The 27606-nt window shown below is 44.0% G+C and overlaps 1 protein-coding gene across 7 annotated transcripts; it reads left to right on the top strand.

The window, feature by feature from the left end:
* LOC118383942 (oocyte zinc finger protein XlCOF6-like) lies at positions 1-22012 on the top strand. 7 transcript variants are annotated; one of them, XR_008129690.1, is made up of 4 exons: positions 131-361; positions 3515-4085; positions 6833-9077; positions 9126-9959. XR_008129690.1 is itself a non-coding variant. In XM_052514717.1 (3 exons), exons 2-3 carry the CDS (start codon positions 3573-3575, stop codon positions 8837-8839), a joined length of 2520 nt encoding a protein of 839 aa, XP_052370677.1. In that variant the 5' UTR covers positions 1-118; positions 3515-3572; the 3' UTR covers positions 8840-9959. The 7 variants fall into 7 exon arrangements, 6 of the variants coding, with proteins under 6 accessions (XP_052370677.1, XP_052370674.1, XP_052370675.1 ...); XM_052514717.1 differs by lacking the exon at positions 131-361 and adding an exon at positions 1-118 and having other exon boundaries at positions 6833-9959; XM_052514714.1 differs by lacking the exons at positions 3515-4085; positions 6833-9077; positions 9126-9959 and adding exons at positions 18214-18793; positions 18967-22012.
* The last annotated feature ends 5594 nt before the right edge of the window (positions 22013-27606 follow it).

The following is a 27606-nucleotide window of genomic DNA, read 5'->3' as shown; positions in this document are numbered from 1 at the left end:
CCATCAAAACAGACTGGGTTGAAAGCAAGACTTATCTAAACCATCTTTGGTCAAAAGGTAAACAAGAGAACACGTCGGAGGGAAACGTCACACAGACGATACGATTAAAAGCATCCAGGTAGATCATAAATGCACATCTTGCCAAATTATAAACCGCTTTGTAGCTAGGTCCACATGGATCTCTAGCTAGTTAACTGTTGTAACGTATTTATTCAAACGTTAGCTATATCAGAACGGTTTATATAGACCTGTAAAGGCCAAAATCATACGATAAGTGTTTAAGCACGAATATAATGCAGAATGAGAAGACTGGCTGCGAGCGTCACTCTTTTTTTCCTCACGTCTACACGGATCAATGCTGGTAAAAATGAATGGTTAAATTGCCAGAAAATATTTTTTGTGTGTATATAGTGGGTCCATCGAAATGCATGGTACAGTGTAGCTTTGAAACACAACATCGGGGGTCTGTATTGGTTGGACTCCCTGAGTTGTGCATATAGTCGTTCTGGTGGCCCGCGACGGAAAATAACCTTACCACAATATAGCCGGCTACGCAAAAGCATGTGTGTAATCTCTAGGAACTCTTATTTACCAGACGTAAATTGAAATGTGACCCTCACTATCAAATAAACGTCTGAATCCAGACTTTGTCCGAACCGCACCGTATTCCTGCTCTGTAGACAGTGGTAGGACGTGCGTGGTCTAATGACAAGCCGCTGTCTAACTCAACATGGTGCTGTTCTGACAAAAGTTGGATACAGACGTTAAATGTGACCCACTCTATCGAATTAACTTTACATTCGGTAAATAGTTCCTCGAGATTATACATGCATTTGTTGTTGTTGCTGAAGCCGGCTATATTGTGGTACGTTATGTTCTGTTGCCAACCACCAAAATGATGCAGCCAATGAGTACAACCAATACAGAAAGCCAGGTAAAAGTGATAGTTAATGGAATCAAACGGGTTATCCTCATCTACATTTAACATTTAAGCTGTGATAACCGTTGATCTCAGGCAGCTGCATAGCAGGAGATTTATCCACCAAACCTTTTTTCTGGTCGATACTTTCTTCGTTCTTGATTAGGAGAGGCACCCATTCTCTTAAATGTACGTGTCCAGTTGCAGCGAGAACGATTGGATTCACAAGACGCTCCCGTTATTAAATACACGTCGTGCTCCATGATGTATTCACCGACGTCTTATCTCTGATCTGCTCTCATTGGTCGAGCCAGGTGAGTGTCATTCAAAGTGACGCTTGATTGGTGGATTAATTAACGAGCCAGGTGGGTGTCCACCAATCAAGCGTACACTGACTGACCTGACTCCGATCAATGAGGGATGAGGAATAGACAAGATGGCTACGTTTACATTGTTTGTTTACTTCTTGGAACAAAATATTTAATTTAATATCTAAGTGTTTTCTAAATTAAAACGTTACCCCAGCAACTGGACACATAGGCGTATAAGACAACGGTGCCTCCTATGCTGACCAAACAGGACGCGCGCATGTTGATTTTGTACCCCTACACCAGACACGATCAGGACATGGCAGGTTGAAATATGAAAACAAACTCTGAACCAATTATATTAATCTGGGGACAGGTCGAAAAGCATTTTAATCATTTATGCCATTTTAGCAGTTGCTATCTAATTTGTCCTATTTAGTTAGCTTGCTGTTTCTAGCTCATTTGTCCTGGGATATAAACATTGGGTTGTTTATTTTACCTGAAATGCACAAGGTCCTCAACTCTGACAATGAATCCACAGATAAAACGGTCAACGGAATTCCTTTCTCCTCCTTCCTAAAGGCTCCTCCTCCTTCCTAAAGGCTCCTCCTCCTTCCTAAAGGCTCCTCCTCCTTCCTAAAGGCTCCTCCTCCTTCCTAAAGGCTTCTTCTTCTTTGGACTTTATTTGGCGGTTGGCAACCAACTTTACAGCCTTACGACAACCTCCCGGAGTGTGGACCTCAGTTCATCTTTCAATCAACCACGTGTGTATATGCTCCTAAAAACCAAAGCGGTGAGCCAGTAACCTGAAAGGTTGCTGGATCGAATCCCTGAGCTGACAAGGTCAAAATCTGTCATTCTGCCCCTGAACAAGTCAGTTAACCCACTGTTCCTAGGCCGTCGTTGTAAATAAGAATTTGTTCTTAACTGACTCGCCTTGATTAAATAAAGATGAAATAGGATTCTCTCGTCTGGTTTGGTCAGCATGTCGTCGAGCAGGAAGAAAGTATCGCCAAGGACAGGTTGATGGAAGAATCTCCTGCTATGAAGCTGCCTGTTGTCAACGGTAATCACAGCTAATGAGGATAAACCGGTTGATGGAAGAATCTCCTGCTATGAAGCTGCCTGTTGTCAACGGTAATCACAGCTAATGAGGATAAACCGGTTGATGGAAGAATCTCCTGCTATGAAGCTGCCTGTTGTCAACGGTAATCACAGCTAATGAGGATAAACCGGTTGATGGAAGAATCTCCTGCTATGAAGCTGCCTGTTGTCAACGGTAATCACAGCTAATGAGGATAAACCGGTTGATGGAAGAATCTCCTGCTATGAAGCTGCCTGTTGTCAACGGTAATCACAGCTAATGAGGATAAACCGGTTGATGGAAGAATCTCCTGCTATGAAGCTGCCTGTTGTCAACGGTAATCACAGCTAATGAGGATAAACCGGTTGATGGAAGAATCTCCTGCTATGAAGCTGCCTGTTGTCAACGGTAATCACAGCTAATGAGGATAAACCGGATGATGGAAGAATCTCCTGCTATGAAGCTGCCTGTTGTCAACGGTAATCACAGCTAATGAGGATAAACCGGTTGATGGAAGAATCTCCTGCTATGAAGCTGCCTGTTGTCAACGGTAATCACAGCTAATGAGGATAAACCGGATGATGGAAGAATCTCCTGCTATGAAGCTGCCTGTTGTCAACGGTAATCACAGCTAATGAGGATAAACCGGTTGATGGAAGAATCTCCTGCTATGAAGCTGCCTGTTGTCAACGGTAATCACAGCTAATGAGGATAAACCGGTTGATGGAAGAATCTCCTGCTATGAAGCTGCCTGTTGTCAACGGTAATCACAGCTAATGAGGATAAACCGGTTGATTCAGCTGTTCCTAGGCCGTCATTGTACTTAAGAATTTGTTCTTAACTGACTTGCCAATGTAAAATAAAGGTTAAATAAGCGAAGGTTTGTCAGTCAAATCGGCTCCGTATTTGAAAACAATGAAAGCCTGTGTTGATTTGGATCATAAGAATGACTGGAAGTCTAAGGACACTGTTAGCTGTTTCTGTAGACTTTGTCATTGCGCTAACGCTAGTTAGCATTGGCTCGCGGAACTATGTCTCTTAACTGATTTCATACTGGACGGCGGAGACTTAAACATGTCCATTTACCTCTGGGGAAGTAAAGAAACTCATTGCCAAAATCCTGAACTGTTCCTTTAAATATCAGCTAATGAGGACATGAAGTTACAGATGAGTGTTTTGATGTATAAATCTTTTTTTTTACAGGTTCTCTAAAGTCCTGCCATTGACTGCATGGTCGTTGTTGCCACACAAGCAGGACAATATGAATCCACTCAGTTCAGAGAAGGAAACGTTGATTGATGAAATTGAACAGAGTTTATTCACTTTAACCGAGGACAATTTACGCTCCCTGTGTGAACGTCATGGCAAAGATGGATCTGAAATTAAAGGGATGAATCATCGCTTATTAAGGCGTAAAGTCATGGAGGAAATGTGGGACAATACGGATTCAATGAAATCAGAGGAGCAGGGAATGTCTTGGTTAGTCCAACTGAAAGAGGACATCAGAAGGATGCTGGAGGATGCTAGTGGGGCACCAATTAGTCCCAGCCAGTCCGATGGTGATGATGCTGTAGACTATGACAGAGAATGCGACAAGGAGGACAGCGATTGGTTGCCTAGCAATGGACTGAAGGCGGAACACTTGAGTTCCAGCCAATCCGATGACGACGCTGCAGACTGCGACAAAGACTGGGACGTGGAGGACAAGGATTGGTTGGCTAGCGATGGGCTGGAGGCAGAGTCAGATCCAGAGAGGCACACTCCAGAGCAGAGAGTAAGAGACACGAGTATTTATTTTTCCCAGTCGTAAAATGTGTGTTTCAGTCTTTCCTTGATAAATCTCATCCTTGATTCCTTGTCTTGATATCGCAGGTGCAGCGAAATACTTGTGTTCCCCAGCTCCAACAGTAATAATATATGTAAAAATAATTAAAGAAATTAAGAAATATCAGAACGTGCATGTCAGAGGCAGTCATTTCCCTTCATCACCCCCAATATGTCAGAAATAACACCCCCAATATGTCAGAAATAACACTCCCAATATGTCAGAAATAACACCCCCAATATGTCAGAAATAACACCCCCAATATGTCAGAAATAACACCCCCAGTATGTCAGAAATAACACCCCCAATATGTCAGAAATAACACCCCCAATATGTCAGAAATAACACCCCCAATATGTCAGAAATAACACCCCCAATATGTCAGAAATAACACCCCCAATATGTCAGAAATAACACCTCCAATATGTCAGAAATAACACCCCCAATATGTCAGAAATAACACCCCCAGTATGTCAGAAATAACACCCCCAATATGTCAGAAATAACACCTCCAATATGTCAGAAATAACACCCCCAATATGTCAGAAATAACACCCCCAATATGTCAGAAATAACACCCCCAATATGTCAGAAATAACACCTCCAATATGTCAGAAATAACACCCCCAATATGTCAGAAATAACACCCCCAATATGTCAGAAATAACACCCCCAATATATCAGAAATAACACCCCCAATATGTCAGAAATAACACCCCCAATATGTCAGAAATAACACCCCCAATATGTCAGAAACAACACCCCCAATATATCAGAAATAACACCCCCAATATGTCAGAAATAACACCCCCAATATGTCAGAAATAACACCCCCAATATGTCAGAAATAACACCCCCAATATGTCAGAAATAACACCCCCAATATGTCAGAAATAACACCCCCAATATGTCAGAAATAACACCCCAATATGTCAGAAATAACACCCCAATATGTCAGAAATAACACCCCCAATATGTCAGAAATAACACCCCCAATATGTCAGAAATAACACCCCCAATATATCAGAAATAACACCCCCAATATGTCAGAAACAACACCCCCAATATGTCAGAAATAACACCCCCAATATGTCAGAAATAACACCCCCAATATGTCAGAAATAACACCCCCAATATGTCAGAAATAACACACCCAATATGTCAAAATAACACCTCCAATATATCAGAAATAACACCTCCAATATGTCAGAAATAACACCCCAATATGTCAGAAATAACACCCCCAATATGTCAGAAATAACACCCCCAATATGTCAGAAATAACACCCCCAATATGTCAGAAATAACACCCCCAATATATCAGAAATAACACCCCCAATATGTCAGAAATAACACCCCCAATATGTCAGAAATAACACCCCCAATATGTCAGAAATAACACCCCCAATATGTCAGAAATAACACCCCCAATATGTCAGAAATAACACCCCAATATGTCAGAAATAACACCCCCAATATGTCAGAAATAACACCCCCAATATGTCAGAAATAACACCCCCAATATATCAGAAATAACACCCCCAATATGTCAGAAATAACACCCCCAATATGTCAGAAACAACACCCCCAATATGTCAGAAATAACACCCCCAATATGCCAGAAACAACACCCCCAATATGTCAGAAATAACACCCCCAATATGTCAGAAATAACACCTCCAGTATGTCAGAAATAACACCCCCAATATGTCAGAAATAACACCTCCAATATATCAGAAATAACACCTCCAATATGTCAGAAATAACACCCCCAATATGTCAGAAATAACACCCCCAATATGTCAGAAATAACACCCCCAATATGTCAGAAATAACACCCCAATATGTCAGAAATAACACCCCCAATATGTCAGAAATAACACCCCCAATATGTCAGAAATAACACCCCCGATATGTCAGTAATAACACCCCCAATATATCAGAAATAACACCCCCAATATGTCAGAAATAACACCCCCAATATGTCACAAACAACACCCCCAATATGTCAGAAATAACACCCCCAATATGTCAGAAATAACACCTCCAATATGTCAGAAATAACACCCCCAATATGTCAGAAACAACACCCCCAATATGTCAGAAATAACACCCCCAATATGTCAGAAATAACACCTCCAATATATCAGAAATAACACCTCCAATATGTCAGAAATAACACCCCCAATATGTCAGAAATAACACCCCCAGTATGTCAGAAATAACACCCCCAATATGTCAGAAATAACACCCCCAATATGTCAGAAATAACACCTCCAATATGTCAGAAATAACACCTCCAATATGTCAGAAATAACACCCCCAATATGTCAGAAATAACACCCCCAATATATCAGAAATAACACCCCCAATATATCAGAAATAACACCCCCAATATATCAGAAATAACACCTCCAATATATCAGCAATAACACCCCCCACAAATACTGAAAAGTTGGCTAGTAGCTAGAAACGAGGCAACTGTGTCTGTCGGCTTCATCTTGTCCTCCTCCTTCTATAAATGTATTGGAGGAAAAGATTCAAGGTTTCTCCTCTTGGACTTTATCCTCCAATGTTTTTTAATCAAGGATGAGAGGATTCAAGGGAAAGACTTTTGAGAGGCAAAAACATTCCTTGCCACGTAGGAGAATGTTTCCCACCCTGATTTGTTCTCTCTCTATTTTTATGATTTCCAGAACAAGCTTCCCACATCACCCTCCGCCCTCCCGAAGTCCCCAGGTCGTGCCTCTCCCAGTAGCATCTTACTGCAGAGTCAGAAGAGGGTGTCCGTGCGGCTGGTCGACTGCAGGAAGACACCGGGGCAGAGTAGCCATATAATACACAAGACAACACAGACGGGAGAGAAACCCCACAGCTGGTCTAATGCTGAACAACACAAAACCCTCTCAGGAGACAGGCCTGGCTCCCACATCTGTGATCACTGTGGGAAGAATTTTGCCACAGCAAGAAGTCTACAACTACACCTACAGTACCTGAAGAGATTCAGAGAGAACTTGACTGGAGAGAAACCACACGTGTGCTCTACATGCGGAAAGGGATTCAGCGAGGCTGGCAGTCTTAAGAGACACCTGAGAACTCATACGGGGGAGAAACCATTTGTTTGCCCTCGTTGTGGGAAGGCTTGGAGTGATTCTGGAAACTTAAGGAGACACATGAGAAAAACTCACCCAGGAGAGAAGGTTGTTGTGAAGAGCGTCCTTACAGGAGAGAAACCTTACCATTGCTCCTCTGACGACTGTGGGGTGAGCTTCGTTACCTCACGCAAATGCAGAGTACACCAGAGAAAACACACAAGAGAGAAGCTTTGCAGCACGCCTAATGCTAAGCAACGTAAGGAACCCCTCTCAGGAGATGGCTCCCATATCTGTGATCACTGTGGGAAGAGTTTTATCACAGCACGCAGTCTAAAACGACACTTACAGTACCTGAAGAGATACAGAGATAACTTGACTGGAGAGAAACCACACGTGTGCTCTACATGCAGAAAGGGATTCAGTGAGGCTGGCAGTCTTAAGAGACACCTGAGAACACACACTGGGGAGAAACCGTACGTCTGCCATCATTGTGGGAAGAACTACAATGATTCTGGAAACTTGCAGAGACACATCAGGACTCACACAGGTGAGAAACCTTACCACTGCTCGGAATGCGGTAGGAATTTTCGTGAAAAAATAAGCCTTGTACATCACCGGGAAGTTGTTCACACGGAACACCCTCACCGCTGTGCTCACTGTATGAAGAGCTTCGTAACTGCCTCTAAACTGGAATCACACATGCAAACCCGGCATCCGCCAAATGATCCTCTGAAAAAGCCACACGTGTGCTCTGAATGTGGAAGGGGTTTCGGTGAGGCCGGTAGTCTTAAAAGACACGTGAGAATCCATACCGGGGAGAAACCGTACGTCTGCCCTCGTTGCGGTAAGGATTTTACCCAATCAGGACTCTTACAGAGACACATGAGAACTCACACGGGAGAGACACCTTACCACTGCTTGGTGTGCGGGATGAAGTTTCGCCATACAATCTCGCTAAAGCAGCACCACCTGAAGAACCACAAGGGGGAGACACTGGGTCCAGTCCGTATGCACCAAGGCCCTCTTCCATGCCCCCACTGTGGGGAGAAGTTCTCTACCAAGGCTCTTCTAAAGGGTCACATTCAGAAGACTCACAAAAGCAGAGTCCACTGCCCACAGTGCGACAAGACCTTCACCACTAAAGGTAGTTTACTAGTCCACCAGAGGAAGCACACTGGAGAGAGGCCTTACCTTTGCCCTCAGTGTGGGAAGAGTTTCTCCCTGACAGGGAGTTTAAAACTTCATCTCCGGATTCATGCGGGTGAGAAACCTTACTGCTGTACTTACTGTGACAAGAGCTTCACAAGTAAGAGCCACTGCACTCTTCACCTGCGAATCCACACTGGAGAGAAACCGTACCAATGCCCTGACTGCGGGAGGAGGTTTCGTGACGGTAATGTCCTGAAAAACCACCGTCGGACCCACACAGGAGAGAAACCATTCCAGTGCCGCTTGTGTGATAAAGCCTTCGCTCAGTGGAGCAGTCTGAAGAAACATCAGGACACACACAGGCAAACTCCGCCTGTCTCTGTCCCAAGACTCCCTAATCCCTACCCACCACCCAATCAGCATGTCCCTTATCCCTACCCATCACAGACTCAATGGTAACCTGGTTTATCACCTGTCCAATCCCTTATAGAGGGATTCCTTATGATACCCAGACAGAAAAATACCATGAATTGGGGAAATTCACAAAATATAATCCATAGAATAAAACATTAACACCTTCCTAATATTGAGTTGTACCCCATTTTTCCCTCAGAACATCCTCAGTTCGTTGGGACATAAACTCTACAAGATGTCCAAAGCATTCCACAGGGATGCTGGCCCATGTGGACTCTACAAGGTGTCCAAAGCATTCCACAGGGATGCTGGCCCATGTGGACTCTACAAGGTGTCCAAAGCATTCCACAGGGATGCTGGCCCATGTTGACTCCAATGCTTTCCACAGTTGTGTCCAGTTGGCTGGATGTCCTTGCTTATAGAGTATATTATGTACAACTATATAAATATACATACACTACGTTTCAAAAGTTTGGGGTCACTTAGAAATGTCCTTTTTGTTTTTGTTTTTTTATAAGAAAAGCACAATGTTTGTCCATTACAATAACATCAAATTGATCAGAAATACAGTGTAGACATTGTTGATGTTGCAAAGGATTATTGGTAGCTGGAAACGTCCGATTTGTAATGGAATATCTACGTAGGTGTACAGAGTCCCGTTATCAGCAACCATCACTTCTGTGTTCCAATGGCACATTGTGTTACGTAATCCAAGTTTATCATTTTAAAAGGCTAATTGATCATTAGAAAACCCTTTTGCAATTATGTTAGCACAGCTGAAAATGGTTGTTCTGATTAAGGAAGCAATAAAACTGGCCTCCTGTAGACTAGTTGAGTATCTGGAGCATCAGCATTTGTGGGTTTGATTACAGGCTCAAAATGGCCAGAAACAAAGCACTTTCTTCTTAAACTCATTCTTGTCTATTCTTGTTCTGAGAAATGAAGGCTATTCAATGCGAGAAATTACCAAGAATCTGAAGATCTTGTACAACACTGTGTACTATTCCCTTCACAGAACAGAACTGGCCCTAACCAGAATGAAAGAGGAGTGGGAGGACCCGGTGCACAACTGAGCAAGAGGACAAGTACATTAGAGTGTCTTGTTTGAGAAACAGACACCTCACAAGACCTCAACTGGCAGCTTCATTAAATTGTACCCGCAAAACACCAGTCTCAATGTCAACAGTGAAGAGGCGACTCTGGGATGCTGGTTTTTAGGCAGAGTTCCTCTGTCCAGTCTCGACATCAACAGTGAAGAGGCGACTCCGGGATGCTGGTCCTTCTAGGCAGAGTTCCTCTGTCCAGTCTCAACATCAACAGTGAAGAGGTGACTCCGGGATGCTGGTCCTTCTAGGCAGAGTTCCTCTGTCCAGTCTCAACATCAACAGTGAAGAGGCGACTCCGGGATGCTGGCCTTCTAGGCAGAGTTCCTCTGTCCAGTGTCTGTGATCTTTTGCCCATCTTAATCTTTTCCTTTTATTGGCCAGTCTGAGATATGGCTTTTTCTTTGCATCTCTGCCTGGAAGGCCAGCCAAAAACAAGGACATTTCTAAGTGACCCCAAACTTTTGAACGGTGATGTGTGTGTGTGTGTATGTAAAAAAAAAAATATATATATATATATATAAAAACTGGCAAATCCCCCCCCCCCCTAAAAAAAAATGTTGTTGCTTTGTAGCACTTACAGATGAAACATGGGGTTTTAAATTAGGCCTGGGTAAAATGTAATAACGTTGATCAGTTATTTCTCAATGATGCTTTTAGAGATGAATCTCAAACATAAGGTAAACGATCCTCTCTCCAAATGACCATTCTATGGATGACATTTAGTCACAACCCCCAAAACCCCACTGGGCACCGGTTGAATAAACACTGTTTCTACGTCGTTTCAATGACAGTTACATTGAATCAACGTGGAATAGAATTAGAATGGATGTCTGCGCCCAGTCGTTGTTGTTGTTGTCTGGGTTTCATGAGGAATCACTCTATAGATCTGGTTACCAACTGATGCAAATAGATTGGGAGGAAGCATTTCCTGAAGTACTGGAACACTGCCTTTGATCCTGTCCAAAATGGCGCCCTCTGTACGATAGAGGGCACTAATTATGACCAGAGCCTAATGCCCTACACTCTGTACGATAGAGGGCACTAATTATGACCAGAGCCTAATGCCCTACACTCTGTACGATAGAGGGCACTAATTATGACCAGAGCCTAATGCCCTACACTCTGTACGATAGAGGGCACTAATTATGACCAGAGCCTAATGCCCTACATTCTGTACGATAGAGGGCACTAATTATGACCAGAGCCTAATGCCCTACACTCTGTACGATAGAGGGCACTAATTATGACCAGAGCCTAAATGCCCTACACTCTGTACGATAGAGGGCACTAATTATGACCAGAGCCTAATGCCCTACACTCTGTACGATAGAGGGCACTAATTATGACCAGAGCCTAAATGCCCTACACTCTGTACGATAGAGGGCACTAATTATGACCAGAGCCTAATGCCCTACACTCTGTACGATAGAGGGCACTAATTATGACCAGAGCCTAAATGCCCTACACTCTGTACGATAGAGGGCACTAATTATGACCAGAACCTAATGCCCTACACTCTGTACGATAGAGGGCACTAATTATGAGCAGAGCCTAATGCCCTACACTCTGTACGATAGAGGGCACTAATTATGACCAGAACCTAATGCCCTACATTCTGTACGATAGAGGGCACTAATTATGAGCAGAGCCTAATGCCCTACACTCTGTACGATAGAGGGCACTAATTATGACCAGAGCCTAAATGCCCTACACTCTGTACGATAGAGGGCACTAATTATGACCAGAGCCTAAATGCCCTACACTCTGTACGATAGAGGGCACTAATTATGACCAGAGCCTAATGCCCTACACTCTGTACGATAGAGGGCACTAATTATGACCAGAGCCTAATGCCCTACACTCTGTACGATAGAGGGCACTAATTATGACCAGAGCCTAATGCCCTACATTCTGTACGATAGAGGGCACTAATTATGACCAGAGCCTAATGCCCTACAATTCGTGCAAGACTTTTAACCAGGGCTCTGGTCAACATTAGTGCACTCTATAGGGACAAAGGTGCCATTTGGCACTCAGGACATTACAAACCCCTACCTACTACGTCCCCCTGGCCCCTCCCCCTTCTATGTGGGCCAGATCTCGGGAGGGATTTGGAACCTGATGAGGTAATAAAAGAGGAAACAGAAGGGAGACTGAATAGAACTCGAACAACTGACTTCCTCAAAGTATTGAGTCTGGTGTGTCCTGATTTCTGGGGTTTTGAAATACTTTACCGCAAACTTACCTCCTTCACCAGAGATTGAATCGAGACATCCCACTCCCAAATGTTTCCGTTTCAATAGAAGTCAATGAACTAAGTAGTCCAGACTCGCATTTGATGTCTATTGGAGAGCCACCCACTTAAATAGACAATGGTTAAACGTCTTGAGTCGTTCATCTTACATTTATCCACCATCTTTGCCTTAACCAGTTCATTCTAAATGACAAATGTGGGTCAAATTGTATGTTGTGGTGTTTGTTTGTAATTTTAAGACATTCTGCTTTATTCAGATACGTGGTTGTGTCCAACTACAGAGCTGTGGAACTGCAGAGGGGCCACGATTCATTTTAAGACCACTAAAGAAATGCTAGTTCATTTTTTTAAACATTAACACAATAACATTTATAAACACCACCAGTGATTTATAATTTAACACATTTTTGTGAGAAATAAAAATGTTTAAAAAAATTATAATTATGAGAGAAAAAAACACCGTAACTCCAAACCCAGACTGAAGCTGTTTTCTGTTTAACTGTACAGTTTTCATGATTATCTAGACAACTCCATAGCAACCATTAGGCTGTTTTCTGTTTAACTGTACAGTTTTTATGATTATCTAGACAACTCCATAGCAACCATTAGGCTGTTTACTGTTTAACTGTACAGTTTTTATGATTATCTAGACAACTCCATAGCAACCATTAGGCTGTTTACTGTTTAACTGTACAGTTTTCATGATTATCTAGACAACTCCATAGCAACCATTAGGCTGTTTTCTGTTTAACTGTACAGTTTTTATGATTATCTAGACAACTCCATAGCAACCATTAGGCTGTTTACTGTTTAACTGTACAGTTTTTATGATTATCTAGACAACTCCATAGCAACCATTAGGCTGTTTACTGTTTAACTGTACAGTTTTCATGATTATCTAGACAACTCCATAGCAACCATTAGGCTGTTTACTGTTTAACTGTACAGTTTTCATGATTATCTAGACAACTCCATAGCAACCATTAGGCTGTTTTCTGTTTAACTGTACAGTTTTTATGATTATCTAGACAACTCCATAGCAACCATTAGGCTGTTTACTGTTTAACTGTACAGTTTTTATGATTATCTAGACAACTCCATAGCAACCATTAGGCTGTTTACTGTTTAACTGTACAGTTTTTATGATTATCTAGACAACTCCATAGCAACCATTAGGCTGTTTACTGTTTAACTGTACAGTTTTCATGATTATCTAGACAACTCCATAGCAACCATTAGGCTGTTTTCTGTTTAACTGTACAGTTTTTATGATTATCTAGACAACTCCATAGCAACCATTAGGCTGTTTACTGTTTAACTGTACAGTTTTTATGATTATCTAGACAACTCCATAGCAACCATTAGGCTGTTTACTGTTTAACTGTACAGTTTTTATGATTATCTAGACAACTCCATAGCAACCATTAGGCTGTTTACTGTTTAACTGTACAGTTTTTATGATTATCTAGACAACTCCATAGCAACCATTAGGCTGTTTACTGTTTAACTGTACAGTTTTCATGATTATCTAGACAACTCCATAGCAACCATTAGGCTGTTTACTGTTTAACTGTACAGTTTTCATGATTATCTAGACAACTCCATAGCAACCATTAGGCTGTTTACTGTTTAACTGTACAGTTTTCATGATTATCTAGACAACTCCATAGCAACCATTAGGCTGTTTACTGTTTAACTGTACAGTTTTTATGATTATCTAGACAACTCCATAGCAACCATTAGGCTGTTTACTGTTTAACTGTACAGTTTTCATGATTATCTAGACAACTCCATAGCAACCATTAGGCTGTTTACTGTTTAACTGTACAGTTTTCATGATTATCTAGACAACTCCATAGCAACCATTAGGCTGTTTACTGTTTAACTGTACAGTTTTTATGATTATCTAGACAACTCCATAGCAACCATTAGGCTGTTTACTGTTTAACTGTACAGTTTTTATGATTATCTAGACAACTCCATAGCAACCATTAGGCTGTTTACTGTTTAACTGTACAGTTTTTATGATTATCTAGACAACTCCATAGCAACCATTAGTCCTGTCAATTGTAAATCTAAGATGTAGACTACATTGCAACACCCTATCTACAGCTTAGTATATATTTAAGCAGTAAGGCATGAGGGGGAGGGGGTGTGGTATATTCCTAATATACCACGAACTAATGCTCGATGCAAAGCGGAGTGCCTGGATACAGCCCTTAGCCGTGGTATATTGGCCATATACCACAACCCCGAGGTGCCTTATTGCTGTTAAAAACTATTTTTCAATGTAATTAGAGCAGTAAAAATACATGTTTTGTCATACCCATGGTTTAAGGTTTGATATACCACGGCTGTCAGCCAATCAGCAATCAGGGCTCGAACCACCCAGTTTATAAATATTGATATCACACTGGCTGTAATTATGACACGGAATATTCATGAGTCTGTAGTTTAAGGCATGAGTAAGAGAGACCTGGGTTAGCGCATGACGGTGTCTTCTCAGTTTCTCCATGCTCGCCACCGGGTCTGCGTCACGCCAAACGCCACCGGGTCTGCGTCACACCAAACGCCACCAGGTCTGCGTCACGCCAAACGCCACCGGGTCTGCGTCACGCCAAACGCCACCGGGTCTGCGTCACGCCAAACGCCACCGGGTCTGCGTCACACCAAACGCCACCGGGTCTGCGTCACGCCAAACGGCACCAGGTCTGCGTCACGCCAAACGCCACCGGGTCTGCGTCACGCCAAACGCCACCGGGTCTGCGTCACGCCAAACGCCACCGGGTCTGCGTCACGCCAAACGCCACCGGGTCTGCGTCACGCCAAACGCCACCGGGTCTGCGTCACGCCAAACGCCACCGGGTCTGCGTCACGCCAAACGCCACCGGGTCTGCGTCACGCCAAACGCCACCGGGTCTGCGTCACACCAAACGCACCCTGCTCCGGAGAGCAAGGTAAGTCACAGGTCTTGTCCCGAGCGCATGACGCGGAGCACCTTTTCCTTCTGGGCGGAAGAAACACAGAAAATCATCAGAAATCCTGGTTGATCCTTTTCTCTCCAATAGAAACAACACTGGTTGATCCTTTTCTCTCCAATAGAAACAATCCTGGTTGATCCTTTTCTCTCCAATAGAAACAACACTGGTTGATCCTTTTCTCTCCAATAGAAACAACACTGGTTGATCCTTTTCTCTCCAATAGAAACAACACTGGTTGATCCTTTTCTCTCCAATAGAAACAACACTGGTTGATCCTTTTCTCTCCAATAGAAACAACACTGGTTGATCCTTTTCTCTCCAGCAGAAACAACACTGGTTGATCCTTTTCTCTCCAATAGAAACAACACTGGTTGATCCTTTTCTCTCCAGCAGAAACAACACTGGTTGATCCTTTTCTCTCCAACAGAAACAACACTGGTTGATCCTTTTACTCCAATAGAAACAACACTGGTTGATCCTTTTCTCTCCAATAGAAACAACACTGGTTGATCCTTTTCTCTCCAATAGAAACAACACTGGTTGATCCTTTTCTCTCCAATAGAAACAACACTGGTTGATCCTTTTCTCTCCAATAGAAACAACACTGGTTGATCCTTTTCTCTCCAATAGAAACAACACTGGTTGATCCTTTTCTCTCCAATAGAAACAACACTGGTTGATCCTTTTCTCTCCAGCAGAAACAACACTGGTTGATCCTTTTCTCTCCAATAGAAACAACACTGGTTGATCCTTTTCTCTCCAATAGAAACAACACTGGTTGATCCTTTTCTCTCCAATAGAAACAACACTGGTTGATCCTTTTCTCTCCAATAGAAACAACACTGGTTGATCCTTTTCTCTCCAATAGAAACAACACTGGTTGATCCTTTTCTCTCCAATAGAAACAACACTGGTTGATCCTTTTCTCTCCAATAGAAACAACACTGGTTGATCCTTTTCTCTCCAATAGAAACAACACTGGTTGATCCTTTTCTCTCCAATAGAAACAACACTGGTTGATCCTTTTCTCTCCAATAGAAACAACACTGGTTGATCCTTTTCTCTCCAGCAGAAACAACACTGGTTGATCCTTTTACTCCAATAGAAACAACACTGGTTGATCCTTTTCTCTCCAATAGAAACAACACTGGTTGATCCTTTTCTCTCCAATAGAAACAACACTGGTTGATCCTTTTACTCCAATAGAAACAACACTGGTTGATCCTTTTCTCTCCAATAGAAACAACACTGGTTGATCCTTTTACTCCAATAGAAACAACACTGGTTGATCCTTTTCTCCAATAGAAACAACACTGGTTGATCCTTTTCTCTCAATAGAAACAACACTGGTTGATCCTTTTCTCTCAATAGAAACAACACTGGTTGATCCTTTTCTCTCCAATAGAAACAACACTGGTTGATCCTTTTCTCTCAGTAGAAACAACACTGGTTGATCCTTTTCTCTCCAATAGAAACAACACTGGTTGATCCTTTCTCTCTCAACACTGGTTGATCCTTTTCTCTCCAGAAACAACACTGGTTGATCCTTTTCTCTCCAATAGAAACAACACTGGTTGATCCTTTTCTCTCCAATAGAAACAACACTGGTTGATCCTTTTCTCTCCAACAGAAACAACACTGGTTGATCCTTTTCTCTCCAATAGAAACAACACTGGTTGATCCTTTTCTCTCCAATAGAAACAACACTGGTTGATCCTTTTCTCTCCAGTAGAAACAACACTGGTTGATCCTTTTCTCTCCAGTAGAAACAACACTGGTTGATCCTTTTCTCTCCAATAGAAACAACACTGGTTGATCCTTTTCTCTCCAATAGAAACAACACTGGTTGATCCTTTTCTCTCAATAGAAACAACACTGGTTGATCCTTTTCTCTCCAGCAGTTGCTTTCAATACAGAGTTGTTCTTGTGATTAGGCTACATTTTGAAATATTTTGCAACCAGAAAGCATTTTCACAAAAGAGAGAGAGAGAGAGTGAAACTGCACTGCTTCAATGACCTCTACTGAACCATCTTTGTATGATATAACCGGGGATGAATTCAACTTGAATGAAAAAGCCTACGAGAATATAAAGTTATTTTAAATTACAAACCGGGTATTTTGGGTCCTGGATGCTGATTGGCTGAAAGCGGGTGAACAGGCAGTACCTCGGGTTGTTGATGTCCTTGATGATATTTTGGGCTTTCCTGTGACAACGGGTGCTGTAGGTGTCCTGGAGGGCAGTTAGTTTGCCCCCATTGATGCATTGTGCAGACCGCACCACCTCCTGGAGAGCCCTGCGGTTATGAATGAGTGTAGGGTTAGTCGGAAGGGTTTTAAAAATATATTTTATTTTATTATTTTCTAATTTCCCCCTTTTCCCGTTTTGTATCGCAAAGTATCATGGATTTATATTAAAGTCCAGTTGGGGTCGGTAATGCAACATATTGGATGCCAACCGGCGTTAGATCCCAAAGAAGAAGAAGAAGAAGAATGCGACGTCATCGAACTGCTGCCAGTAGAATTGTGGTCAAAATGTAAACATCAGAAGGAAAATCACAGACTATATGAACAGAGTTATTAAAAGCAGCCAGGTATATTATAAATACATATATAGACCATTTATATTCGCTTTGTAAGATAGGCATAGTCAGCGATATAGCTGCTAGATGGCTCGGTCCACATGGGTAGCTAGCTAAGTTAGCACATGCTGATCTAGCTACGCTAACGTGTAGCTGCTTTGTACACCGCTATCTAGCTAGATCTTTGTTTATTGTATACTGTAAGATGGGGTTTATTTTCCCAACTTTGCTACACGTTCAAGCTGTGATGTGTATTTCCAGGATCTGTAAATCGATTGAACTGATTTGGGTCCCCTACACAACGTGAACAGAATAGCTAGCTAAGCTAAGTAGCCAGATAACTTGCTAAACGGCTAACAAAGCGACGGTCACGTCCCAGGCTTCTTTGTAGACGGCTGCCAGATCTCACAACGCCTGGTGACGTGTTTTAAATATCAGCTAATGATGACGTGAAATGACAGATGAGTGTTTTGATGTATAAATCTTTTTTTTTTACAGGTTCTCTAAAGTGCTGCCATTGACTGCATGGTCGTTGTTGCCACACGAGCAGGACAATATGAATCCACTCAGTTCAGAGAAGGAAACGTTGATTGATGAAATTGAACAGAGTTTATTCACTTTAACTGAGGACAATTTACGCTACCTGTGTGAACGTCATGGCAAAGATGGATCTGAAATTAAAGGGATGAATCATCGCTTATTAAGGCGTAAAGTCATGGAGGAAATGTGGGACAATACGGATTCAATGAAATCAGAGGAGCAGGGAATGTCTTGGTTAGTCCAACTGAAAGAGGACATCAGGAGGATGCTGGAGGATGCTAGTGGGGCACAAATTAGTCCCAGCAAGTCCGATGATGATGATGCTATCGACTATGACGAAGAATGCGACAAGGAGGACAGCGATTGGTTGCCGAGTAATGGACTGAAGGCGGAACACTTGAGTTCCAGCCAATCCGATGACGACGCTGCAGACTGCGACAAAGACTGGGACGTGGAGGACAAGGATTGGTTGGCTAGCGATGGGCTGGAGTCAGAGTCAGATCCAGAGAGGCACACTCCAGAGCAGAGAGTAAGAGAGGTGAGTATTTATTTTTCCAGTCGTAAAATTATTCCTTGACCTCCTTCTATAAATGCATTGGAGGAGAAGATTCAAGGTTCATCCTCTTGGAATTTCTCCTGAAATGAGTCAAAGGAATCAAGGAAAGACTTTTTGAGAGTTTTACCCTGATTAAGTCTGTCTCTTTTTTAAAGGATTTCCAGGACAAGCCTCCACCACCCCCCTCCCCTCGCCCAGAGTCTCCAGGTCGTGCCTTTCCCAGTAGCATCTTACTGCAGAGTCAGAAGAGTGTGTCTGTGCGGCTGGTCGACTGCAGGAAGACACCGGGGCAGAGTAGCCATATAATACACAAGACAACACAGACGGGAGAGAAACCCCACAGCTGGTCTAATGCTGAACAACACAAAACCCTCTCAGGAGACAGGCCTGGCTCCCACATCTGTGATCACTGTGGGAAGAATTTTACCACAGCAAGAAGTCTACAACTACACCTACAGAACCTGAAGAGATTCAGTGATACCGTCACTGCAGAGAAACCACACGTGTGCTCTGATTGCGGAAAGGGATTCTCTCAGGCCTACAGTCTTAAGATACATTGGAGAACTCACACTGGGGAGAAACCGTACGTTTGTTATCAGTGTGGGAAGGGTTTCACTGAATCTGGAACCTTAAAGAGACACATCAGAACTCACACGGGAGAGAAACCTTTCCACTGCCCTCGTTGTGGGAAGGACTTTATTGAATCTGGAGGCTTGAAGAAACACATCAAAAGAGCTCACCCAGGAGAGGAGGTCGTTGTCCCTCAGAAGAGCAACCATACAGGAGAGAAACCTTACCATTTCTCCTCTGACGACTGTGGGATGAGCTTTGCTACCTCACGCGAACAGAGACTACAACAGAGAAAACACACAAGAGAGAAGCTTCGCAGCACACCTAACGCTAAGCAACGTAAGGAACCCCTCTCAGGAGATGGCTCCCATATCTGTGATCACTGTGGGAAGAATTTTACCACAGCAAGAAGTCTAAAACTACACCTACAGTACCTGAAGAGATACAGAGATAACTTGACTGGAGAGAAACCACACGTGTGCTCTACATGCGGAAAGGGATTCAGTGAGGCCGGCAGTCTTAAGAGACACCTGAGAACTCATACTGGGGAGAAACCGTACGTCTGCCATCATTGTGGGAAGGACTACAATGATTCTGGAAACTTACAGAAACACATCAGAACCCACACAGGTGAGAAACCTTACCACTGCTCGGATTGTGGGAAGAATTTCCGTGTAAAAATAAGCCTGAAACATCACCAGGAAATTGTTCACACGGATCACCCTCATCGCTGTGGTCAATGTAAGAAGAGTTTCATAACTGCAGAAAGACTGGAATCACACATTAAGACACGACACCCGCCTAGCGATCCTCTGAAGAACCCACACGTGTGCTCTGAATGTGGAAGGGGATTCAGATATGCCGACAATCTTAAAATACACCTGAGAATCCATACGGGGGAGAAACCGTACGTCTGCGGTCGTTGCGGTAAGGATTTTACCCAATCAGGACTCTTACAGAGACACATGAGAACTCACACGGGAGAGAAACCCTATCACTGCTCAGTGTGCGGGATGAAGTTTCGCCATACAATCTCGCTAAAGCAGCACCACCTGAAGAACCACAAGGGGGAGACACTGGGTCCAGTCCGTATGCACCAAGGCCCTCTTCCATGCCCCCACTGTGGGGAGAAGTTCTCTACCAAGGCTCTTCTGAAGGATCACATGCAGAAGACCCACAACAGCCGTGTCCACTGCCCACAGTGCGACAAGACCTTCTCCACTAAACGTAATTTACTAGTTCACCAGAGGAAGCACACTGGAGAGAGGCCTTACCTTTGCCCTCAGTGTGGGAAGAGTTTCTCTCTGACAGGGAGTTTAAAACTTCATCTCCGGATTCATGCGGGTGAGAAACCTTACTGCTGTACTTACTGTGACAAGAGCTTCACAAGTAAGAGCCACTGCACTCTTCACCTGCGAATCCACACTGGAGAGAAACCGTACCAATGCCCTGACTGCGGGAGGAGGTTTCGTGATGGGAATGTCTTGAAAAACCACCGGCGGACCCACACAGGAGAGAAACCATTCCAGTGCCGCTTGTGTGATAAAGCCTTCGCTCAGTTGAGCAGTCTGAAGAAACATCAGGACACACACAGGCAAACACAGCCTGTCTCTGTCTCAAGACTCCCTAATCCCTACCCACCACCCAACCAGCATGTCCCTTATCCCTACCCACATCACACTCCATTGTAACCTGGTTTACACCTGTCCAATCCATTACAGGTGTGTTTACTACTTCAAAGAAACAAGATGTGAACCATGTGTTTTTTTAAAGGGGGTTATATTAGATGTTGTAGTTGTTTTTAATGGAGAGGTTAGAAGTAGAGACGGAGACAGATGAGGAGGGAAGACAGTGAAGAGTAGATGCAGGGATTGAACCCTGGACTCCAGTGGGGAGGCTGTGGCATACATAGAGCATCCAGCTGTGCTACCACAAGACTACAGGCTATATGTACTAGAGCTGAGACATACATAGAGCATCCAGCTGTGCTACCACAAGACTACAGGCTATATGTACTAGAGCTGAGACATACATAGAGCATCCAGCTGTGCTACCACAAGACTACAGGCTATATGTACTAGAGCTGAGACATACACAGAGCATCCAGCTGTGCTACCACAAGACTACAGGCTATATGTACTAGAGCTGAGACATACACAGAGCATCCAGCTGTGCTACCACAAGACTACAGGCTATATGTACTAGAGCTGAGACATACACAGAGCATCCAGCTGTGCTACCACAAGACTACAGGCTATATGTACTAGAGCTGAGACATACATAGAGCATCCAGCTGTGCTACCACAAGACTACAGGCTATATGTACTAGAGCTGAGACATACACAGAGCATCCAGCTGTGCTACCACAAGACTACAGGCTATATGTACTAGAGCTGAGACATACACAGAGCATCCAGCTGTGCTACCACAAGACTACAGGCTATATGTACTAGAGCTGAGACATACACAGAGCATCCAGCTGTGCTACCACAAGACTACAGGCTATATGTACTAGAGCTGAGACATACACAGAGCATCCAGCTGTGCTACCACAAGACTACAGTCTATATGTACTAGAGCTGAGACATACACAGAGCATCCAGCTGTGCTACCACAAGACTACAGGCTATATGTACTAGAGCTGAGACATACACAGAGCATCCAGCTGTGCTACCACAAGACTACAGGCTATATGTACTAGAGCTGAGACATACACAGAGCATCCAGCTGTGCTACCACAAGACTACAGGCTATATGTACTAGAGCTGAGACATACACAGAGCATCCAGCTGTGCTACCACAAGACTACAGGCTATATGTACTAGAGCTGAGACATACACAGAGCATCCAGCTGTGCTACCACAAGACTACAGGCTATATGTACTAGAGCTGGGACATACACAGAGCATCCAGCTGTGCTACCACAAGACTACAGGCTATATGTACTAGAGCTGAGACATACACAGAGCATCCAGCTGTGCTACCACAAGACTACAGGCTATATGTACTAGAGCTGAGACATACACAGAGCATCCAGCTGTGCTACCACAAGACTACAGGCTATATGTACTAGAGCTGAGACATACACAGAGCATCCAGCTGTGCTACCACAAGACTACAGGCTATATGTACTAGAGCTGAGACATACACAGAGCATCCAGCTGTGCTACCACAAGACTACAGGCTATATGTACTAGAGCTGAGACATACACAGAGCATCCAGCTGTGCTACCACAAGACTACAGGCTATATGTACTAGAGCTGAGACATACACAGAGCATCCAGCTGTGCTACCACAAGACTACAGGCTATATGTACTAGAGCTGAGACATACACAGAGCATCCAGCTGTGCTACCACAAGACTACAGGCTATATGTACTAGAGCTGAGACATACACAGAGCATCCAGCTGTGCTACCACAAGACTACAGGCTATATGTACTAGAGCTGAGACATACACAGAGCATCCAGCTGTGCTACCACAAGACTACAGGCTATATGTACTAGAGCTGAGACATACACAGAGCATCCAGCTGTGCTACCACAAGACTACAGGCTATATGTACTAGAGCTGAGACATACATAGAGCATCCAGCTGTGCTACCACAAGACTACAGGCTATATGTACTAGAGCTGAGACATACACAGAGCATCCAGCTGTGCTACCACAAGACTACAGGCTATATGTACTAGAGCTGAGACAGAATACACAGAGCATACCAGCTGTGCTCTGTCATTCATGACAAGACTACAGGCTGAAACAGGATTGTACTATGGCTGAGTTGAGACATACACCAGAGCATCCAGCTGTGTACAGACCTATTTTTACCACAAGACATTACCACGTGGTGCTATTGATGTATAAACTTATTGTTCTAAGTCTTATCCACATCAGTTCAGGGCACACATGACGCATGGCCCCTAGATTGTGACCAGATCCCCCCCAGACTACAGGTATCTGTACTACGTTGAGAACCTGGGACATTAAACCCCCCCACCCCTAGAATGATCCCCTACCGTTCCACGTTGACAGCCCAACCCCACCCCTACCTACCACGTCCCCTCCCCTACGTTATTGACAGATCTCAACCCCCCCCCTACCTACCACGCCCCTTTGGCCCCTACCGTTCCACGTTGACAGACCTAAATACCCCTACCTACCACGTCCCCTTTGGCCCCTACCGTCCACGTTGACAGACACCCCCCATACCTACCACGTTTGGCCCCTACCGTTCCACGTTGACAGACCTTGTACCACGTCCCCTTTGGCCCCACCGTTCACGTTGACAGACCTCACCCCCCACCCCTACCTACCACGTCCCCTTTGGCCCCTATTTTCCACGTTGACAGACCTGATTCATTACCGTGGTGCTCGTTGATACCTACCACGTCCCCTTTGGCCCCCACCGTTCCACGTTGACAGACCTCAACCCCCACCCCTACCTACCACGGTCCCCTTTGGCCCCTACCGTTCCACGTTGACAGACCTCACCCCCCACCCCTACCTACCACGTATCCCTTTGGCCCCCACCGTACGTTGACAGACCTCACCCCCCCCCTAGACCTACCACGTCCCCTTTGGCCCCTACCGTTCCACGTTGACAGACCCACCCCACCCCCCCTACCTACCACGTCCCCTTTGGCCCCCACCGTTCCACGTTGACAGACCTCACCCCCCCCCTACCTACCACGTCCCCTTTGGCCCCTACCGTTCCACGTTGACAGACCTCACCCCACCCCTACCTACCACGTCCCCTTTGGCCCCTACCGTTCCACGTTGACAGACCTCACCCCCCCCTACCTACCACGTCCCCTTTGGCCCCTACCGTTCCACGTTGACAGACCTCAACCCCACCCCTACCTACCACGTCCCCTTTGGCCCCCACCGTTCCACGTTGACAGACCTCACCCCCCTACCTACCACGTCCCCTTTGGCCCCTACCGTTCCACGTTGACAGACCTCAACCCCCCCCTACCTACCACGTCCCCTTTGGCCCCCACCGTTCCACGTTGACAGACCTCACCCCCCCCCCCTACCTACCACGTCCCCTTTGGCCCCCACCGTTCCACGTTGACAGATCTCGGGAGGGGTTTGCGGACCAGATGACCTGAGGGAATCAAAAGACAAAACAGATGGGAAATAGAACTATACAAAGGAACAAAAGAAGTGCTGTTTCTCTCCAGCCTTTTCCATGAGAGGCACCGTCTCCGACATGGATCTAAACGCAGGGGATTGTTACAAGCATCGGGCTGAAGAGAGCTTCCACCATTGGTCAAATCCATTCCAGAATAAGGAGAATCTCGTCGGCTTCTAAAAAACCCATTGGATGAGAAGGTCAGAGGTTCCCCATCCGCTCTCACTTTCTTCTCCAATGGGTTTTGAGAAGGAGGCGAGGGGAGAGGACACGAGGAATCAAAGGCAATTGAAGATTCTCCCAAAGTGTTCAAATTTGTCACACTTGTGGAGAATCGGGACACCCGCCCATGAAGTAGAACTCGATATAACTGACCTCCTGTCACTGGACCACTGGACAAAGTATTGGATCAGTTCCAGGTTCTGATTCCAGGTTCTGATTCCAGGTTCTGATTCCAGGTTCTGAAAGGCTCGTCTTCAAACATTCTAAATGACTCCATAGAATTCCATAGCAGGGTTTCCTGTATATATATATCACTGGGAAAGGTATTGCACTTTGTCTGTTTCAAACATAAATTATAATACTCTGATCACATTCTTGCCGAGGAGTTTTTTGTATTAACGGGTTGACAGTTAAATCAAACTGTATTGGTCACATACACAGTTCACAGCAGGTATAAAAGATGCAGGGAAATGTGAATGTGCTAGTTCCCTCAACAATAACAGTACATAAGAGTCCAGTCAATAACAAGTAGTAGTAGAGGTAGTATGGGTAGTAGTAGTAGTAGTAGTAGTAGAGGTAGTATGGGTAGTAGTAGTAGTAGTAGTAGTAGTAGAGGTAGTATAGTTCCCTCAGTAGGAAGCAATAACAGTACATAAGGTAGTAGTCAATAATGGGTAAGTAGTAGTAGAGGTAGTATGGGTAGTAGTAGTAGTAGAGGTAGTATGGGTAGTAGTAGAGGTAGTATGGGTAGTAGTAGTAGAGGTAGTATGGGTAGTAGTAGTAGTACATAGTAGAGTCCAGTCAATAACAAGTAGTAGTAGAGGTAGTATGGGTAGTAGTATGGGTAGTAGTAGTAGTAGAGGTAGTATGGGTAGTAGTAGTAGTAGTAGTAGAGGTAGTATGGGTAGTAGTATGGGTAGTAGTAGTAGTAGTAGAGGTAGTATGGGTAGTAGTAGAGGTAGTAGTATGGGTAGTAGTAGAGGTAGTATGGGTAGTAGTAGAGGTAGTATGGGTAGTAGTAGTAGTAGTAGTAGAGGTAGTATGGGTAGTAGTAGTAGTAGTATGGGTAGTAGTAGTAGTAGTAGTAGAGGTAGTAGTAGAAGAGGTAATATGGGTGGTAGTATGGGTAGTAGTAGTAGAGGTAGTATGGGTAGTAGTAGTAGCAGAGGTAGTATGGGTAGTAGTAGAGAAGTAGTATGGGTAGTAGTAGTAGTAGTATGGGTAGTAGTAGAAGAGGTAGTATGGGTAGTAGTAGTAGAGGTAGTATGGGTAGTAGTAGAGGTAGTATGGGTAGTAGTAGTAGAGGTAGTATGGGTAGTAGTAGTAAGAGGTAGTATGGGTAGTAGTAGTAGAGGTAGTATGGGTAGTAGTAGTAGAGGTAGTAGGGGTAGTAGTAGTAGAGGTAGTATGGGTAGTAGTAGAGGTAGTATGGGTAGTAGTAGTAGGTAGTATGGGTAGTAGTAGAGGTAGTATGGGTAGTAGTAGTAGAGGTAGTATGGGTAGTAGTAGTAGAGGTAGTATGGGTAGTAAGAGGTAGTATGGGTAGTAGTAGTAGAGGTAGTATGGGTAGTAGTAGTAGAGGTAGTATGGGTAGTAGTAGTAGAGGTAGTATGGGTAGTAGTAGAAGAGGTAGTATGGGTAGTAGTAGTAGAGGTAGTATGGGTAGTAGTAGAAGAGGTAGTATGGGTAGTAGTAGTAGATGTAGTATGGGTAGTAGTATGGGTAGAGGTAGTATGGGTAGTAGTAGTAGAAGAGGTAGTATGGGTAGTAGTAGTAGTAGAGGTAGTATGGGTAGTAGTAGTAGAGGTAGTATGGGTAGTAGTAGAGGTGGTATGGGTAGTAGTAGTAGAGGTAGTATGGGTAGTAGTAGTAGAGTAGTATGGGTAGTAGTAGGGTAGAGGTAGTATGGGTAGTAGAGTAGTATGGGTAGTAGTAGTAGAGGTAGTATGGGTAGTAGTAGAGGTAGTATGGGTAGTAGTAGAGGTAGTATGGGTAGTAGTAGTAGTAGTAGTAGGGTAGTATATGGGTAGTAGTAGAGGTAGTATGGGTAGTAGAGGTAGTATGGGTAGTAGTAGTAGAGGTAGTATGGGTAGTAGTAGTAGAGGTAGTATGGGTAGTAGTAGTAGAGGTAGTATGGTAGTAGTAGTAGTAGTAGAGAGGTAGTATGGGTAGTAGTAGTAGTAGAGGTAGTATGGGTAGTAGTAGTAGAGGTAGTATGGGTAGTAGTAGAAGAGGTAGTATGGTAGTAGTAGTAGTATGGGTAGTAGTAGTAGAGGTAGTATGGGTAGTAGTAGTAGAGGTAGTATGGGTAGTAGTAGTAGAGGTAGTATGGGTAGTAGTAGTAGAAGTATGGGTAGTAGTAGTAGAGGTAGTATGGGTAGTAGTAGTAGTAGTATGGGTAGTAGTAGGGTAGTATGGGTAGTAGTAGAGGTGGTATGGGTAGTAGTAGTAGAGGTAGTATGGGTAGAAGTAGAAGAGGTAGTATGGGTAGTAGTAGTAGTAGAGGTAGTATGGGTAGAAGAGTAGTATGGGTAGTAGTAGAGGTAGTATAGGTAGTAGAAGAGGTAGTAGTAGTAGTAGAGGTAGTATGGGTAGTAGTAGAAGAGGTAGTATGGGTAGTAGTAGTAGTAGAGGTAGTATGGCTAGTAGTAGAGGTAATATGGGTAGTAGAGGTAGTATGGGTAGTAGTAGAAGAGGTAATATGGGTAGTAGTAGTAGAAGAGGTAGTATGGGTAGTAGTAGTAGTAGAAGAGGTAGTATGGGTAGTAGAGGTAGTATGGGTAGTAGTAGAAGAGGTAATATGGGTAGTAGTAGAAGAGGTAGTATGGGTAGTAGTAGTAGAGGTAGTATGGGTAGTAGTAGTAGTAG

Source organism: Oncorhynchus keta, unplaced genomic scaffold, assembly GCF_023373465.1.
Source record: "Oncorhynchus keta strain PuntledgeMale-10-30-2019 unplaced genomic scaffold, Oket_V2 Un_scaffold_19987_pilon_pilon, whole genome shotgun sequence".
In the NCBI taxonomy this organism is placed as follows: domain Eukaryota; kingdom Metazoa; phylum Chordata; class Actinopteri; order Salmoniformes; family Salmonidae; genus Oncorhynchus; species Oncorhynchus keta.
Note: the sequence above shows the minus strand (reverse complement) of the source record. Positions and strands in the feature narration are given on the sequence as shown.